At 35.1% G+C, this 20,439-nt stretch overlaps 1 protein-coding gene across 1 annotated transcript in view; it reads right to left on the bottom strand.

Moving 5' to 3' along the window:
- Positions 1-18,957, bottom strand: part of OLFM3 (olfactomedin 3) — a 210,550-nt gene extending 191,593 nt beyond the window's left edge. The window contains exon 1 of the mRNA XM_008055024.1: positions 18,483-18,957. Coding sequence (XP_008053215.1) covers positions 18,483-18,551 — 69 coding nt within the window. The 5' untranslated portion in view covers positions 18,552-18,957. The remainder of the gene's footprint in view (positions 1-18,482) is intronic.
- Between the last annotated feature and the right edge of the window lie 1,482 nt (positions 18,958-20,439).

The raw sequence follows: 20,439 nt of genomic DNA, 5'->3' as shown, positions 1-20,439 counted from the left end.
CATTAGGAGTCCTTTATTAGTCCAATTATATCCTACTTTATGCAAAATAATTATTCACACCCGAAGCGATGATCAAGAGATTGGAGATGATCTATAAATAAGTAAAGATAGAACATTTAAATTAGTCTCTTTTCATCTCTCATTTGTCAACTCTTATCATAAATCAAAGGTTGTTACCTTTTCTTTTTAAAGTGCTCTTAAAACAAAACTCTTAAATGTTGATACTTAATAAAATTAAGGATAAAATTTTTCTAAAAATATATTTCTAAATGAAATGATGGTGCATTTTCTCCAATTATCCTATGGATCAGTAAATGGATATAATAACAACAACCAAAAACTGTGCTCTTGATTTACTACCACAGATATAGCCTCTTCTATTTACAAGGGTTTTTGTGTGTATGTGTGTTTTTCTTTTTTTTAGTCTTGTGGTTATAAACACACACCATTGTTTCATAAGATAATCTGAAAACATTAAACTTTATAAGGAGGGACTAGGAAAACGTAGAGAGTTTATTTAAAAATATGTCTTTTTTTCACAGCATCTACTGGGAATCATGTAAAGTTGGATAAGATCACCTTAGTGAGTAACGGCAGATTAAAGATTTAGTACATTGGTTAAGAAGTAGAACACATAGTATAAGCAAAAGTTTTGGACATTACTGAAAAATAAGTTACTATTTATCTAGCATTTTAAACATGGCAGTTTTAAATATCATGTGATTTAATATTCATGCAGTCCCATGAGAGAGGTATTATTTTCCCTACCATACTATTGAGAAATGTTTGATTGAGAGAGAAGCAAAATGCTTTAAACAAGGCAAGTTGTTTATTGCAATTTCAAACAAGAACATTTATTTATTATAGTTTCCTTTTTTTTTTTTGAGTTGGAGTCTCACTCTGTTGCCCAGACTGGAGTGCAGTGGCCACTCCTGGCCACTGCAGCCTCGACCTGCTGGACTCTGGCAATTCTTCAGTCTCAGCCTTCCAAGTAGCCGGAATTACAGGCATGCGCTACCACGCCTGGCTGATTTTTTGATTTATTGTAGAGATGAGGTCTCGCTGCCCAGGCGGGTTTTGAACCCACGGGCTCAGGCAATCCCCTCACCTCAACCTCCCAAAGGCGCGGGATTACAGGCTGAGCCACTGAGCCCGGCTAGTTTCCTGTTTTTTGAACTATATTATAATTAAGAAAAATGTTAAAGATAGCATCTTCTTTGCATAAAACATAGAAAGCAAGAAAAGGAACATATGAACTTTCTTGGTGTAACCAAATTTTCAGTGGAATAATATCAGAAAATAATTTCAAATCACCTATGTTTAATTAGTAGGATAATTTGAAAGCTATCTCATTTAGTTTTACAATGAATTTAAGGATCTCTATTAGGTAACAGTTCGCATGAAATGTGTAGGATTAATTTAGGATATTGTGTAATTTAGAAATAATAAAACCACACTTTAAAATATTTTGTAATCATGCTGTTGACTTGCTTTTTTAAAGAATTAATTTAATTAGTTTTGATTGTTGAGGCTTTATTCTCTAGTAGGTACCAGATCAAACTCTTTTACACCACATACCTGCACATACAGACAGGAGCACACTATAATTTTTCCTTCTCCATTCTTAGTTCAACTTTATTACATTACCTTACACACTTTAAAAAAAAATTATACTGTCATCGCTTGCCAAGGGAAATGAGAAGAATATCACATGGGTCTTTTTTCTTGCTTTAGTCACAAAAAACTAAGCTTCACTTTTTTTCTTGTATGTTTGTTGGGTAATTAGAAAGTTGTTGCATAATAGTTTAAGAGCCATATGTAATCTCTGTCTCCTTAGACATATGCAGGAGCAGAAACAAGTTACTAAATATAACAACTACACGTTTATTTCCATTTATATAATATATTGAATTTTTTTGTCTTATGATTTATGGAAGAAACACAAGTGAGACCAATTCTCCTGTATGTGTTTGGTGGGGAAAAACAATATGTTCTCCTGGATGTGGGATAATTGCTATTTGGAGCTGATAGACCCTACGTGATCAGTAGCACAACTTCCTTATACTGCTCTTAAAATACTCCAAGGAAATTTTCAGGGGAGGGTTTTGACTCAATGTTGTTAAAATATACAGTCCCACCTGCTGTCAGCTCTGCCCTTCTTCCCTGGTAATATCATATTCATTTCCTAGATGCAATGGATGAGTCTCCTCTTGGGTATGACATGACCATCTAGGACAAATTTGGACCAGAGTGAAGGAGAGGGGAGTGAGATGTCTTTCCACCTTCTATTATAATTCGTGCTGAAAATCCTCTGACTAGGTTATGGCTTTCTACATTTTCCACATCAAAAGAGAATTGGACTGGCTAAACACTTTCATAGGGTCATTGAAAAAATCACCAGTTCCTGGGGAAAACTCAGGCTTGTCTTTCAATGTACATGAAAGATTCATTATCAATTTCATGCAAACTGCAACATGTGAGGAACTCACAATCAATCATTAGTGACATTTCCTCATCTGCTCACTTCTCTGAACATTTTTATTTACCTTTTTCTTTCATTGAAATCTGATTCTCCTCTGAGCATACTACTGCCCCTCAAACACTCTGAAGTCCTTTACCACACTTCTCTACCTCTTAGCCTGGCATGTAAAAGCTATTCTCCTTGCTTTAACTGCAGCTTTCAGGATGTTATTCTTTTATTTTCTCTACAGATAACTCATCCTCCTTCTCAGCTGCTGACCATGCATCCTATTTCAGTGAGAAAATGAAAGCAATTACAAGACAGCTTCCATGTGCTCACGGTTTCTTGTCTAAACTGCCAACAGCATTTGTTTCATATACTTTGTCTTCCCACCTGTTCCCATAGAGGAAGTCTCTGTGTTCCCATTTAAAACCAATCTCTCATAGGTCATTCCAATCAACATCACAACATGGTGTTATTTTTTTCCATTTTAGACACCAAAGAAAATTGTCTGATGCTATATTCTCCTTCAGGTAAACTCAATTTCTCTTTTATTTTACAGCAAAACTCCTAGGAATTCTTAAGTTTCATAGGCTTATGTACTGTCTGCCCAGTCCCCAAAATGATATATCTCTTCCTTGAACTTCAAATAACAATTGCCTATTCTACAACTGCCCTTGGATGGCTAATAAACATTTCAAATTTACATGTCCAAAATCAAATTCCTGATCTTCTCTCTCCTCTACCAGCATTTCCCATCTTAAGAAACATACTTCTTTCCAGTTGTTCAAGCCAAGAAACTTGTTATCCCTCACTACTCCCAGTTAGTTAACATCAGCATTAATTGAGTTATTTTATCCTACCTAGTCTGTCAATTTCTTCTCTTGCCACCAAAAGTAAATTCTTCATACAGCAGGCCAAAATGGTCCTTTTAAAACATCCATAATGTCATGACACATCTGTGCTCAAAACCCACTAGTATCTTTCTATCTCACAGAATTCTTAAAACCACTTATAGGGATCCACAGGATCTAGTCTTCTGCAAAATCACTAATCTCATTTTCTGCTAGTCTCTTTCTTGCTCCTTCTAGCTCCCTTGTCTTTTCTCAAATATTCCATATATTTCTTGTTCTATTGAGTTTCTACTTACAAATTTCTACACTTGAAACTCTTTTCTCCCACATATCTACATGATATTCACTCCCTCATATTATTTATGTCTTTTCTTATGTGTCACATTTAGGTATTTGCGATGCCTATTCTGACCATTTGCCTTCATTCTACCACATGCCACTGTCTCTCACTCTTATCTGTTTTGTTTTACTTTTCCTCTGTATGATGTATTACCTTCTCACATACATTATGCTTGTTTATTTGTTTCCAACTAATCTGTAAGCATTCTAAGGAAAGAATCTTATTGATCACTACTGTATCCTAGATCTTAGATAGTATCAGTTATATAGCAGACATTTTGAAAATACACCAAAAAACTCTGACCTAAGTCCTTGTTAATGTAGTTGTCATGTAATAGGTGATTGCTCCAAACTTTGATAGCAGGGTTACACCAGTCATTTTGTTATTTTTTTCTACAACATACCAACCCATTTTACATGGTTTGAACATTTGAGTCTCTATTTTAGCATTATGATGTAGTTTTATTGTATTTTTTGAATTAATAAAAAGTATAAGAAAATAAAGAAAGGGAAGAAGAAAGGAAGAAGGGAAGAAAGGGAAGAAAGAAGGAAGGAAAAAATGGAAGGGAAGAAAGAAGGAAGACAAAAAAATTCCCCTTAGCCCAAGATGAATAAACTTTGAATCATGAAAAAACATTGTCAATAGAATCTGAAATCAACATGCAGCCTGACTAAAAGTTTTAGGAGATATCAAGTTGAAGGTTGAAGGGCAATTTAATCAAACTTGGCTCATCAGCTGAGATTATAGTAAATTCTTTATTTGGGAGAAACCATCCCAATAACAGACTTACCATAAAAAGATTTGCAGTATACTTAATAATTGAGCAACATGGTATTGGTGGTGGTGACACAATCCCATGATACAAAAAATCTTCAGTTGTGATTATCATGGGCCCAATCAGCATGGTTTGAGCAAAGCAGAGACAATCATAATAAAGTCATAGCGACCTTGTGGTAAAATATATGTTGGAATTCTCAGTCATTTTTATTTTGATAAGTAAAATGAGTAGATGGTCATGAAGCTAGCTAGATAGGTACACGCAGATAGATGAGAGATAAAAAGAAATAGATACTATAGAAACTTTTAGATAAATACATAATTTTTTGTACTACCCATGTGGTAGTTAACTATGTGTGTCCGCTTGACTGGGCCATGGAGATCCTAGATATTTAAAGAAAATATTCTGGGTATTTCTGTGAAGGTGTTTGTGAAGGTGATTAGGCCTCATTCAGCCTGATGAAGGCCTGAGTAGAACAAAAAGTCTTAGTAAAAAAGAATTGCTCCTTGAATGCTTTTGAGCTGTACTATCAGTTTTTTCCTGCATTCATACTTAAATTGAAACATTGACTCTTCCTGTGTCTTGATTCTTCAGAACTTTGGACTAGGGCCACACCATTGACTCTCCTGAGTCTTCACTGTGCCAAGTGCAAGTCTTGGACTTCTCAGCGTCCATAATCATGTGAGTAAATCCTTCATAATAATCCTCTCTCTTTCTGTCTCTTTCTTGGTCACTCTATCTATTTTTCCATACACAGATGCACACACACACACACACACACAATTCATGTATTAGTTTTGTTTCTCTAAAGAAACCTGAATAGTTCAACTAAATTATGCTTTGTTTATTTAATTTATCATTTTATTGTTTGAAGTTAAGATAAGTAAACTCCAGAAATATTTTTAATCTGGTGTAGGTCAAGTCTTGGACGCTTTGGGTATTTATTTTTCTGCCATTTTAATGTTACCAATGGCTCTTTTTCTTTTTCAACTGCATCAGCTTCTCCTGTCTCTCATATAATTAAGAAAAAAGAACTCAAGTCACATGAAGCAATGCCTTGCATGCTATTTTGCATTTCTGTGACTTCATATATGAGATCGTCATTACTGGGAAATCTTTTCCTCCTTCATTGTCAAGCTAATCTTTCTTTTACCATTCCCTCCTCCAGGGAATGTTCTTCTGTATCTAATTTTGCCATACATGCTCCCACCTGTCATTTCCTCCACTTGTGTCCTATATAAGTTTCTGCTGTAGGACATGTCATATAATACTGCAGTTATTAATAAACATCTATACACCTCAGGTAGAAAATATTAAAGAGGTTTTTTTTTTTTAAAGTGAGAAGCAGGATTTATTGAGAGGACAGAAAAGCTCCCACAATGAGAGGGGCCCTGAAGGAGTTGCCCAAAGAGTTTTTAAGGATAACAACTGTACTTAAAAAAATTATTTTATGTCCAAGTCCTAGTCATGGGTATTTGTTGAAAAACTGGTTACAACATGAATGCCAATGTTCTACTCTATCCCATGTGATAATTAAGATTATTGCGAATCTTTCATTTTTGGACTATTTATTTTCTTCACTTTACAAATTTTCTTAAAGTTAAAAACAATTCTCATTTATGTAAAATTAAATGAGCAAACTCAGCAATACAAAATTATTTTCAACTACACATAAAAGAGGGAATTCTGCTTATAATTTATGGAATGTCTCTAAGCAATCATCATATGTTTGACTGTTCTTTATATGTAACACTCATTGGTTTTTGAAACAAAGTTACTTTCATCTGAAGACTTGTAGACACTTTTGGTAGGTCAACATAGTTTTGAATGAGGACAATAAAAAAGGAAGAAGAGGGGGACGAGGGAAGAGGACGAGAGGGAGGAGGCGGAGGGAGAGAAGTTATTACAGTCATCCTTATCCTGAATCATAGGTAGACTATTTATTTGTATTTTTACTGCCAAATAAGGTAGATTACAATATCAATAATTTTTCATCTAGTACATTAAAAAGTCCTATGATGGCAAAAAAAAATGAAATTCTTAGATTGCCAGTAAGATTCTATGAGCAGATTTTGTCCAAGAACAACAAAAAGACTTACTTTGTGTCTTATAAACATCAATCTATCATAGAATTCAATTAAGGTTTTGTTTAATCTAATAAAAGTCTTCTTTAATAAGTAATTTTTCATTTTGATATTATATCTTCTTTTATAATATTTAGACCACACTGTAATTTCATGTCTGTGGTTTTTCTAATCTTTATATTGACAAGCAGAGACTATAGCATCAACATTATTGACTGATTACATTTTGTTTTTACAAATTAATTACTATTGTAATTACCAATTATGATTAATACATGTAAGCCAATGTATTAGTTTCTTAGTGGATCTGTAACAAAGTATTGGAATCCTAAGTATTTAAAACAATATGAATCATCTTATAGTTCTGGTGAGTAAAAGCCTGAAAAGAATCATACAAGCTTAAAACTGAATTGTCAATAGGGCTGCACACCTTTCTGAAGATTCAGTGGAAGAATGCATTTTCTTGACTTTCCAGTTTCGAGAGACAGCCTGCATTCATTGACTTGTGCCCTCCTTTGTCATCTTAAAGGTGTATCTCTTCAATATCTGCTCCATCTTCTCCTCTTATTTTTCTGATTCTAAACCTCCAATCTTCTTCTTCAAAGGATCATTTTGATTATATGGAACCCATTCAGAAAGTCTAGGATCATCTTTCCATCTCAAGATCCTACACACCTACAAGTTCCCTGTGACTGTTTATAGTATTACATCCACAGGTTCTGGGATTTGAATGTGAGTGGTTTTTGGAAGGATACTATTCTGTCTACCATAGTCCATATCCTATTTTCTTATTATATTTAGCCAAAATATCATAACTCAGTAGTGGTGAATATCACCAGAAGACGTAAGTCAATTTTAAAGAAAATTTTCTAATAAATATTTTGGATTAAAAATGAATCAATTCCATTGAATACCGCCCCATTCCCTGATATTAGAAACATGTAAACAGAAGTTGGATTGCCATTTGTAGGTTATGTTATAGAGGATATTCTTGATGTCTATGAAAATTTGAAATAGAAGGCTTTTTTATTTCCTTATAATTCTAAAAGTCTCTTTGTTTTAACTTTTGTAGGATAAGATCAGTAAAAACATTATGCTATTTATTAATTTATCCTTCAATTAAATTACCAAAAGTTAATGAAAGTGAAGAATACAGCATGTGAAATATGCTATAATACTTGGGATGTGAAATGAGCTTATTATTTTTACATTTGTTTGTGTGTCACTATATGTAAACAACTGAATTGTGATGATATTATCCACAACATTAATTTTGATTTTCAGCAAAATAAAATAAACATACATGTTTACCTTTAAACAGTTTGAGAGGCTGAAGAAACAATTTGAGAAAGAAGGAGAAACAAAAAATTGAACTATATTTTAGAGGGATGAATGTGCTCATTTTAGGATGACCTACCAAATAATAAAAAAGCATTCTGTGGTTCACCATGCTCATTTTGTATTTTAAAAAAAATGGAAACCACAAAACTTTAGCGAGTTGTCCAAGGCTATACAGCTATAGAAACAGGACTGATTTCAGAATCCTGCTTTTCTAACATCTAATTTATCACTCAGTCCACAACACTACATATTTTCCAATTTTCTTCTTAGTCTATGATTTTATCTGATTTCTCTCTTCCATAGGTGGAATCCCTTGTGGGAAAAATAGGGTGTTTTCCAATATGACTATGTACAAATGGACAAAATGCAACCAATTTTCTGTTTCCTCTTTCTCTGCAAAGTTAAGACTTAAGCAAGGAAAGAAAAAGGAGCTTAATTATGTGTTCTTACCTTTTCCTTTCTTCTATTTTTTTCTCACTTAGACATATTAAAGATTAAACTAAGGAGATCTTGTTCTAAAAGTGAATAGAAGGGTAACCGTTCTCGGATCGATTAATACAATCATTCTGTGTGTGTGAGTGTAGATGCATATGGGAATACATGCGTGTGTGTATGTGATATGTGTAGGAGGAAATAAAGTTCACTGTAATGTTTATAATTTTGGCAAACTTATATATCATCTGCAAAAGCTTCAAACCATCTCTGATAGGTAAACAAATACCTCTCCCCAACTACTTCTTTTTCTTTTTACTATATTTGAAGGTGCTCACCTCCTTGTTACACATATATTTATATATAATTTTATCACTTAAAGTCTAGTTTTATTTTTATTTTAGTACAAATATTTAGACTTGGAGTCTTTTCTTGCTTTGACTGGCAGGAAACTCATGATACTTTGGCACCAATGAGGGGCACAATGAATAGATAACGACTTCACTTCATTCACCTGATTCCTTATTCCTTGCTCAGTTTTGAGCCATTCTATTACAATAGCTACCTCTTTGGCATGGGCTTCATAACCCTTTTCACATTTCCTCCTTCATATCCCTTAAGTGCTTTAAGATATATAGCAATCAAACTAAAGTCATTTTATTCTTTATGCCTATCATTCCACTTGTAAAGAGGAGACTATATCTGTAGCATTATATAAATAATAAATAATAAGTATTATAAAAGGTCTTCAGGGTCTTGAGCCAGATAATATTTCAATTTGTTTTATACTACAATGATAGGCACAAAGATGGAGTTATTATGCCACAAAACATACATAGGTGTAAAAATAATCACTAATTATTATGGTACTAATTCCCAAAGAACAATTCCCTATGCAGCCTTCACCATAGATCATTTCCAGAAGTGATGGTATCTTTTGTAAGCCAATATTGTACCAGTGACATTTTGGTGCCAGTGAATCAACATTTCCAATACTGAGCCTCTATTTGAAGAAATCTTGCCATCTGGAATTGGTCCCTCTGGTAATGCTATTTAAATCATCATGGGATAATGTCTCTTAATCACCTTCAACTTAGTAGGAAAATTAAAAGGATTGCCTATTCAGTTTATTCCCTCTCTTTGGGATTATTTAGATAGCTGTTTATTTGTGCTGTTTAAACAATTTGATTACTGACATTTTTTTTGGAACATTTTAACCTACTCAGTTAATCATAAAAATATTTAATTTCTAGTAATATTTAGAAGTTACAATGTGGATAAATCTATCTCTACCCTACCTATATTTGTTTTTAATCTATATGGTGGTGCTGAGCTTCTATAGGAATGTAGTAGAAATCAGGAGGCAATATAGCTTTGCTTTATATGATATAGTACTGTTATTAAAATATGGTAAGATGATAATTTCAACAGAGTATTTTAGATCTTTAAAAAACGCAATCCTTAAAAAGAAATAAAGGAGTATAGGTAGCATACTAATTTATCAAATAAAGCTGTCAGTCATAATTAAAGGTAGTCAAAACAATATGTACATATTAATAAAATGTTTAGACTTACAAGCTCCTGAAAATGAAATGGATACTTTGGAATAAAAGGATATGCCAAGGAAGAAGAGGCTATAGTAACTTTGCCACCAAACATCATGAAACACAATTGATAATTCACAGGAGTATTAAGATTGTAGCATCTCAGAGAGTTACCACAAATAGTGCTAAGGAGGGTGGTATGGGGCAGTGAATTAGTAAGAAATTTTAAAAAAACATAATCTTTAAGCATTTCTTTAACAACCTGATATGGGTTTTATGTCCTTGAAGGTTCCTAAAATCAGTCTTACTTCTTTACCCCCCAATATCTTGTCTGCTAGTAGAATGAATAAAAAAACATAGATTATATTCATGCTTTACTTATCTCAGAATCTAAAGCTATTAGTTGTTCTTTGGCTTACTTACTCTTCATTTATTCATTTGTGCATTAAAAATACTTATTAAATATACTTTATCTGAATAAGGCACCTTACTATTAATAGTTGCTAGGTAGAAAAGAATGATTGCTAGATAGTGACCAAAACACAGAACCTGCCCTTATAATTTCTTAGAATAAATAAAATACAGCAAATACCTTACAATTTAGTAAAGGAGATACAAAAAAATAAATACCAATACAAAAAGAGAGTAGTAAGTTCACAGCAAATGCCATTTTTTTTAAAAAAAAGAGTAATTATAAATTGGCAAATTTGAGAGGGAGATAAATCCAATTCAGTCTGTGTTCATGAACAACTGTTCTGTGTCAGCAATAGTACCCATAGCTGAGGGTAAAAAGACAAATAAACAATCTTTTATTCTAGGAGTTCTTGGTTTATCAGGATTAGCTCCTCTTGGGTGCAAGGAGTGTCAGGGAAGACTTTATGGAAGAAGTGATGCTTGAGTGGCTTCTTAAAATATAGGTAGGATTCTGACATATGGAGAAAAGGGAAAGAGCTTTTCAGGGAGAGGCAAAATCATGAATACAACAGCATCTGTGATCTTCTCTCTAAACTTATTTTTATTCTTCTGAAGTCTTGGTATGAGAATGACAGAAGGCATAGCACTGTAATGCATGCTTTACAACACCTTGTTTTTTAAAGCAAAAAATCAGTGTTCTTAGAAAACTCTTTTTAAAAATAATTTCAACAACTTTTTGAATATCTTATTAGTGCTATTCAAGCTACTTGGCACTTCAGATAGAGATGGTCTTATGCAATTTCTGTATTTTTGATTCTTCCGAAGAATACTCAGTCTCTTGTAGCAAGTAGCAGAGATAAGCTGAACCTCATTAGGGAATTATGTGCAAGTATTTATAAATTAATATATTTTTAAAATTTTAGTTGTTCATGAGTAGTCTGTCCTATATAATACATGCTTGCTTGCATATGTATATTTTTTACCTTTCATATTTATCTACATGGATTGAACGGGGAAAAGAACAAATCAACTCATGAGTTAGATGAATTTGTTACTGGATGAGCAGCAGCAGCAGAAATATTATAGTAGCTGCTTTAGGGTCAAGGTCTTTTCCAGGACTTTGTAGAAGGCTCTCTTCAGAAGAGAGGGGAGACCAGTACAAGCAGGGGGACTAAGAGAGAAATCCAAGAGAAAAAAGTAGTGAAATTGTGTTCCTACATAATGGTTGTTTCTCCATGACCCTCTGCCTTGAGTATTGAGTACGCTGAGAAAATTCCTTTCTTTACCTTTTCCTTCTAAATATTCTTTGTAAATCTTTGAGAATATTTAAATTACTTTTTCATTAGCACACTGCAAAAGACACAAGAAGCCTATACTTTGCATGCTGGACAAAAAAGCAGTTTTATCTGCTGGTGGATTCTTTGTTTAAATATATCCATCCCCTCTATGATCCCCTCTGTTCTCTATGATTAGTTTAAAAGCTCTTTTCTTCATGTGGTTTGGCTTTGATATTATGGAGCCACTCTTTGTGCATTACATTTTTTTTCCTAAGAAATTTGTAAGAAATGCCTTTTTGGATAAAAGTATGATGTAAATTTGTAAGGTGACAAGTATAAATTGGAGCTTTGACCTAAATTCTGGGCCGGTTCTCACGAGCTATTCTGATAACTTAATATGGCATCTACTTTTAGCAAAACTGGGAGGAGAGAACAACAAAGGTGTAGGAACAGGAAAAATCCTTTGTATTATTATGAGCTCTTAATACATGGTCCACAATGCACTTTGGATTTGATTATAGGAGAATTGATGTAATGGCAATAGTTACATACAATATTACAGTTCAAAATACATTTTCACATGCATTAATATCATCAATAATTGTGTAAATTTCATTGCTTTCATATTATTCCATAGAAAACGGAACTTCAGACAGGTTAACTGACTGTTGAAAAACTGTATTATTAGAACTTAAAACCAGTTCTTAAGATTTCATGTTCAGCCTCTGCCTTTAGAATAATTTGAGAGTACAATTTTAAAAATTGTATTAAAAACATTGTCCTGATAGTGTTAAGTTCATAGAAGAAATAGTTCAAGTTTTTCACTGATACATGGCATAGATTGAGTAGATTAATGACCAGTATTAGGTGGACTAAAATGTTCAAGAACCATCATTTCAACATCCTATTTTAGTAATGAACATTTAGATATCTTTGATGTCACTCTCATGGTTTAATGCCACCAGGAAATAATTTCATTCACATATATGCAAATACACAGATTATCCCAGGAACTCATTGTTATCTTACTTAACCTACTATGACAAAACCTTTTTTTTTTTTTTTTTTGGTATAAACTACCTTAGTTTTGCAACTGCCAATTAAGTTTTGTGTTTAAGTTAAGTGATGGTGAATTAATACTTAAGTAAACCAGGTTTTTTTTCCTTTTTTTTTTTTTTTGAGTTGGAGTCTCACTCTGTCGCCCAGACTGTAGTGCAGTGGCCGCTTCCGGCCACCGCAGCCTCGACCTGCTGGGCTCCGGTGATCTTTCCGCCTCAGCCTTCCAAATAGCCGGAATTACAGGCATGCGCTACCACGACCGGCTGATTTTTTTGATTTATTGTAGAGCTGAGGTCTCGCTGCCCAGGCGGGTCTCGAACCCGCGGGCTCAGGCAATCCACTCACCTCAGCCTCCCAAAGGCGCGGGAGGTCTTGTTTTCTAAGCTGCAGCTTTATCCAGTCTCGTTTTTTTCCTTATACGTTTACTTAGTACAAAAACTGAGGTCTTAAAAATAATTGCCATTCTAACATCTCTGAGGATGCGCCCACTTGAGAGTCAGCGACAGAATATGTGCTACCTATTATAAGTAGCCCTCCCAATCACTCCCACATCTCTCCAGTGCGCCCAGCAATTCCGTTTATATAGGAACATGTTCTACTTTTCTGTTTCTCTAGAGAACTTTTCGTTAAATAAAAGACAATGGTTGCAGTGAGAAGCATGTTGACTTTCAGTACCACTAGATTGATACATTATCTTTTCGGGGAGCAAAATTTGATAGGCAGATGGATAGAAGCCTGAGCACATGCATCATACATGTTGACACAGGAGGGAAGGAGCATGGGGGAGAAGAAAGGGGAAAACTAGAGGCTCTGAATCCCAAACTCATAAAATGAAAACTTCATGACCTATGAAGGGAGGCTCATCTTTGAGTCTCACAAAATTTATGATGATACTAACTAGATCCTACAAAATAATTTGTCTTTTTGTTTTTGTTTTTGATCATGCCTATATTCTCAGCACTCTTGGAGGATGAGGCAGGAGGGTTGCTTGAGCCCAGAACTTTGAGACCATCCTGGGCAACATAGCAAGACATTGTGTCTATAACAAACAAAAAAATTAGCTGGGTATAGTGGCTCATGCCTGTGGTCTCAGCTACTTGGGAGGCTGAAGAAAGAGGATCACCTGAGTCCAGGAGGTAAACCCTGATGATGCCATTGCACTTCAGCCTGGACGACAGAGTGGGACCTCAACTCAAAAGAAAAAAAAAAGAAAAAGAAAAAAAAAAGAATTTGTAATTTTTGATGACTAATCATATTATTGACCAGTAATTCTAGAGTTTAACAAATAGGTTTTGAGAACATCTAGGTATGGTAATTGAAATTACAGCTTCCCCAAAGCCCCATATGTGTACGTATTGTCAGTAACAGAACAGGGATTCAAAATGAGGGACCCTGAATTCTTCCCCTGGTGTTTCTCACTCTTGGGTTACTTTCCCTCTGTCAGAGAATCAATCATCACAATAGTCACTTTTTAAAAAGAATAGTTGCAGGGTTATAAGGAATAAGATTTTTTCTTAAAAAAAAGAGGAAAGCAATACCATTTTAACCTTTCACATTGCTAACAGAGAGTGTGAGAAATAATATTTACTTTTTCCAAAATACAAGTTTAACAGGGTTAAGGTAGATGAGAAAAGATGAGAGCAGGAAGCTATTTGCTCTTTTAAAACATAGATGGGTTGCCTTGAACTCTTCAGTTTTTACCATAGCAGGGTTTACTGGTGCATAATTACAGGTCCTTGCCAAATGTCAGCATTCTGTAATGTCTGTTCTAATTTGAGTTGATCCTGTTGTATGGAGGATAAGTCTAGTACACAGATACTAGGAAAAGACAGACTTTTTTAAAGGCGGATTTTAATGCAAATTGATAATAATCTCCATTTATTTATTTTGCTGTTTTAGTTTTTTCTCAATTTCATTTAAAAATGGCAAAAACAATAACTTCAATTAGATTTATATACAAAAGCTACCTTTAGGCAACTTAGGTCTTTGGTTATTGTCTTTAGTCATACTAAAACATGAAGACACTTATGGTATATTATATTATGAACACTTAACAACATGATTATTGAAATATTTATAGTTTTCATCATGTTTATTGGCTTTAAAGCAACTGTCTTATTTAGAACAAGAGATTTAATGGGCTGGGTTGTTGTAGATAAAAATAACAGTTGTGTGTTGGAGGTTATTGCTGAATCATTGTTATATATTATGTTTGTAGTGTTAGCAAGTATCATGGTGATAAGTTTCATATATTTCTAGGTAAGATGATAGTGAACGCTTCATCAGTTTAAGCCTGATTGTCCTTCTAGGGCACCGGTTATATATGTATTTATTAGACAAGTATGACTCTCTTAAAGTTCAGCAGTCACTGCAATGTGTGACTATGTCCATGTCACCTCTTTTAAACTATTCCCCAAGTATCTGGATCCAGTGTAAATGTTCTGTCAGAAACTTTCACAGCCAGCCATTCTTACATCCTCCTACTTTTATAATTCAACATTAGAGAGCAGATAAATTCATGACTCTGATTCACAGGGATTACTGTTTTTGCTATAATGTCCAAATATTGGTCTGCTAAAAATCTTCTTGTAAAAGAAAGAAGTCCACTCTCGTACCATCAAGGTCATTACTGAACTCAGTGCCTTTAGTTTAAAAGCACAGAGATGCCATCTAGCAGTCACCCTCAGAAATTTCCTATACAGAAATAGTCCTTTCCATATAAATCAGCAATAATAGAATTTCTACAAACTTTCAGCTTTTAAAATTACACTTATTGAATGACAATTTGGCATACATCCTATAATTCAGACACCCTATTATAAAAGAAATTAATTGAGAAATCTTAAAATAGGCAAATGATATACCCCTGAGTTTTTCTAGGGGAATGGGAAATTTGTTAATTATTATTTTGATTAAGAAAACAATTTAGATAATTTTCCTGAGAAGAAAATTAATGATCTGTCTATATAAATATAAAAATAATTAATTAGCAGTGAACTACCTTCCTTTGTTGGAAGAAAATACAAATCTTGTCAATTTTCTGATACATTAAATGAGAAAAATAAAGTAAGTGAATGCTGAAAGTAAGTTCATCCCATGAACAATGAAGCTTGGGCATTTTTCAAATTTGAAAACAAAATTAACTTTCAAGTAATTTGTCCTACCATAAGATGGCGATACTTAAGCACTTTTTAAAATGTCATATAAGATCTGCAAGCTTCAGTCATAAGGAAAAAAGAAGCATGATAAACCTAACCATTATGTGGCCTACTATAAAATAGAATTGGTACTGTTATTGGAAAACCTGCTTGTCTTCAGGTAAACTTATATAAGAGAAGTACTTTTCAAGATTTAGATTTACAATGTTGATATATGTGAAATCTTATACCTGAAAAAAATATATATTCAATTTTAACAGTTTTACTGTTTTGCCATTTTCTGTGTGTCCATATGTGGCTATATACATTTTTACAATAAGCTTAAGGTGTAACAATATAGAATGATACTTAAAGAAGTAAATTTATTTGAAAATCTGATTATGACATATCAGTCCTAACAAATTAGTGTGTAGGAAAGAGCTGGTGGAATTTCTGTTCATTTAAGTGTCATCACTTAAATTATTGTGTATTTGTCCAAACACCGCTTTTTTGTGGAACTATATTATTGGGTCTTTAATTCAAATTTCCCCAGGCATAATTTGCTTTATGAAATTTGATTTTTAAAGTCACAACTCCTAAGTATCTAGTACAAAAATAAATGCAATTTGAGAAAATGTATAGTTTATAACCTAATTGACAATTATTTTGAGAACATAATGTTGCCATTTGTAATTTATTGGAGAGGAGGACAGTATAGTTTGGTAATCAAAAATACTTGATAAAATATACAGAAGTAGTTTGTTGCTCTGAACATTTTAATATTTTCTATAATATGTCCTCTGTGTTGTAGAACAAAATATCATCTTTTGAAAAAGATCATTTTGTGTTTTTTGCACATTGTATTGCAGTAGCCAGAAACTAAGAAGGACAATTTGAAAAGTTAATGCATGCCTTCCTTTCCTGGATTTTTTAGTTTAGTAGTGCTAAACATCCCAGCTTATTCCAAAGAAAGTGGAAAGTTTTATAGCACTACGCAGAAACAAACTCATCATAACTGGAAAAGACCATATTTACAAAAAATGGGTTGCTTATTTGGGAAATTTATCTTTATATTTAACAAAAGATTATCTATAAACTTAATTTTAGAAAGAATGTGGTGCAAGCAGCGAAGATATTTATGCATTAAAGACACCGGACAAATCACACATGCAATTGTCAGTAAAAGACTGAGTTTCTGAACTCATTTTAAAGAATGACCAATAAAATTCACTTTACGTTGTGATTTTTTTCTTAGTGATTACCCTTGCTTTTTCAAAATATTTTACTAAGAATATTTCAAACGTGATACAAAATGGAATGCGTTCAAAAGTTTGAGCCAATATCATATAATGAGAATGGTGATGGAGAGTGTGTCACTACTACAGGGTACAGAGGCAAAAAGAAAAAAAAAGATTAAAAATACAAAAGGAGAATCAACACTTTTACCCACAAGTAAAATGCTTTAAAGTTATATTTTAGTACATGAAATATGCCACTAGGTTAATTAGGATAGCATTCGTACACTGTGTGAAGCTTTTACAATGACAATATCAGCACAACCATGGCTTCAAAATAAAATGATTTTTGTTCTCATGAGGTCTGCTACATATGCAGATGTACAGAAATAATTGCAAGTATATATGGCATGATTCTAAGTTTTACCCATATACTACATTAGCCCTAGAAATATCACAAACACGGTCTTGGATTATGCTTGGTTACATCTCAGTTTTGTTCAATTATGCTAGGAAACAATTTCACTACACGACACAGACAATGTCAAGCTTTAAAAATAACTTTACAACATCCCAAAATATAGCTCTTATTGGTTTGTCAGCATGGAATTCATTTTTCTCTATAGTGTCAAATCACAGCTGAGCCATGAAATAAGTAAAATAATAAATCAATTGTGCCTCTTACTCCAGATGATTATGATTTTCTCAGAATGCTGAAGCTCTCAGATTCCCTCGTGTGTCACCAATACTTTTCTCATACACCGCTACAAATATTTCCCTGTCTTCCCCGTCTTTTTATCAAAGTGTTCACTCTAATTGTCAGTCCTGGATTATTTTCAGAGTTTAACAACCATGAGGCAACTCATCTTTCCCATAGCCCTCCTTAGTTTGTCGAGGTTCTCACTTCCTGTTCCTCAATGCCAGTCATCAGAACTTCCTCGGGGCCCCCTCATTTGCTTAATGAACAGAGGCAAACACAAACCCCTTCCTCCGCCGCGTCCCCGCCATGGCAGCGAGGGCAGCCCTGCTAGTGCAGCCAGCATCCTCCCGCCTGTGTTGGACCCACACCGCAGCACGTCTGCGATGGAAGTGCTGTGGACCAGGATCGGCTGGAAAACGCTTCCCTGCTCTCAACAAAGACACGGTGCACCATCTCCTAATACACGACTGTGCACTGCATTGTTCCCGCGGCAAACTCCTTTGCATTGCCCGCCCGACTTCAGAAGAGAGCCTTCAGCAGCCCGATTCCCCCGGGAACCGCATTGCCCGCTGCCCAGACACCTTGCATTTCCCTCCTGGTCCCTCCCCCCTCACGCCAGGACGCTCCCTCGAGGAGCGATTCCTCGGGTAGTTCACCTTGCTAGCTTCCCATCAGTAGGGGAACCGCCAGGCACCGCCAGGTAGCTGAAAGAGCGGGTCTCCCGCACCGTTTGGGGGCATATTGATGGGGGGGGGGGATGCGAAGCGGGTTGTTCCATATGATGGCACATGCATTTCAAACAAGAAGTCAAAATATGTGTCCATACCTTGGAAGGATCCAGTCCGGCCAGCAGAGCCAGCAGCAGGACGTTGAGGAGGCTGGACGTCGCCCGCATCCTGACCCGGGTTTTGGCCCCCTCTTCCCTCGCTCGGATGGAGCCACGCCACTCACTGCAGAGACCTTTCCCTGGGCAGTTGCGCTTGGCGCCTGCCGGTCCTGGCAGAGAGGAGGCACAGGCGGAGGCAGGAGCAGGAGCAGCCGCGGCAGCAGCGGCAGCCGCCCTGGGGGGCGATCATTCCGCAGGCATCCTCGGCGCCGGGAGTCCGGGAGCTCTGGAGTGGGCTGGGCTGCAGTGGACGCTGGCCGCGGTGCTGAAGCGCCTCCAACCCGCGCGCCCCAGGCTACCCTCTCTCCCGCTGCCTCTCCACCAGCCCACCTCAAAAGTTTTGACCCAAGCACAAGACCAGGGGAGCAACTGCCGAGAGAGGTGTGGAGACCTGGACGACGGATATGACATCACTCCAGCTCCTGGGGGGACTCGGGGGGATATTGTGTAGGGAATGTGTTAAGCCAACAAGGATTGACGCTCCCTGCTCCAGTTCATCATTCGCCTGCAGCACGAGCTGCAGAGAAGTAAAGAGTCAGCTGGATACAGGATTATGAAACAAATAGTGCACTGGAACCTTCTGTTGTCATTGACAGAGGACTTGATATCGCATTTAGTGCTTTAAACAAAGTTTGCAGTGCAGACTACCAATGTGTGTTTTCTATCCAAAGCACACAATTATTAGCTATCATAGATGTATATGATAATTTCCAGGTGTGTACAGTGAATAACCTTTGAAATAATTTTTTTTGGCTAAGTATTAATGTGCATTTATTTATCTAGGGCTTTTGGTTATCTGAAAATACTATGTATAAATAATGAAGAGGTTTATTTTTTAAATGGTTTATCTCATCAGTGTTCCTCCTCCAACTGCAATACTCACCCCCACACAAGCAGCCACACTCAGAAATATAGTTTTCCTATCAGTCTGACTTGTGTTTATATTTGAGGAAGAATACAGTGATAGATGGACAGTGGGATGGGAAAAGTGATTATGTGTAAGTTTTCAAATACTTCTGCATTCTAGTGCTCAAGAAAAGAGGCAGAACAGCTGTCTTCACAACAGCAAGGAAAGGGTGATTGGCAAACTCACTCTCTCACTCACCCTGCATCATTTAACTATACTTGAACAACTTTATTTCTTTGAGATGAGAAAGTTCTCCATAATGTGAAAAGGTGGGAAGGCATTGACAACATTTCTATCATAGGGATATGCCTTTAATATGCCCAATTTCTGTTGATTTCTCTAGAAATGGTATTTTCTAAGCATTAAAATATGCAAACTGGAGCTGTGGACATTGCATCCTTTTACTTACACATTACAAAGAAGATAAATGTTTGAGATATCAGACATATACTGTATAAAAAATCTCCACCAACATTTCACTGAATATATTCTATTTTCAATGTAAGAAATCTTAAATAAGAATGAAATACTTTTAAAAGTTATAGTCCCCAAGGATTTATATCACATTGCATCTATTTTATCCTGTGCATGTGTGTATGATTACTTGAGGTATTTTTTTCCTACAAAATGTAAGGAACAGAAAATAACTTAGGTCTAAAAATTCCTTTAGAAGAAATGAATCATGCATTAAAGAGATTGCAATATAATAGAAAGAAGGTAGAATTACTTAGAGAGCTGCTAATTTAATGATAACTCTAGCAATCATAACCACATTTATAAATTTCTATTATTTTTAGCAGAAATAGAAAAAATTATTTTGAGGTCTAGCAAAAACTACAGAGTTGTGCCTGACATCTTTGGGATAACTTCTTAGAGCATATTGATAGATAACTTTCTCTTTTATTGGCATTTATTTCTTAACCTAAACTTTATCTATTATCTATGCATCTATATATGTATGCATGTATCTATATATCATCTATCTATCTA

This window comes from Carlito syrichta, unplaced genomic scaffold, assembly GCF_000164805.1.
Source record: "Carlito syrichta isolate Samal-C Ts95f unplaced genomic scaffold, Tarsius_syrichta-2.0.1 Scaffold301635, whole genome shotgun sequence".
In the NCBI taxonomy this organism is placed as follows: domain Eukaryota; kingdom Metazoa; phylum Chordata; class Mammalia; order Primates; family Tarsiidae; genus Carlito; species Carlito syrichta.
This window is presented reverse-complemented; position numbering and strand designations above follow the sequence as displayed.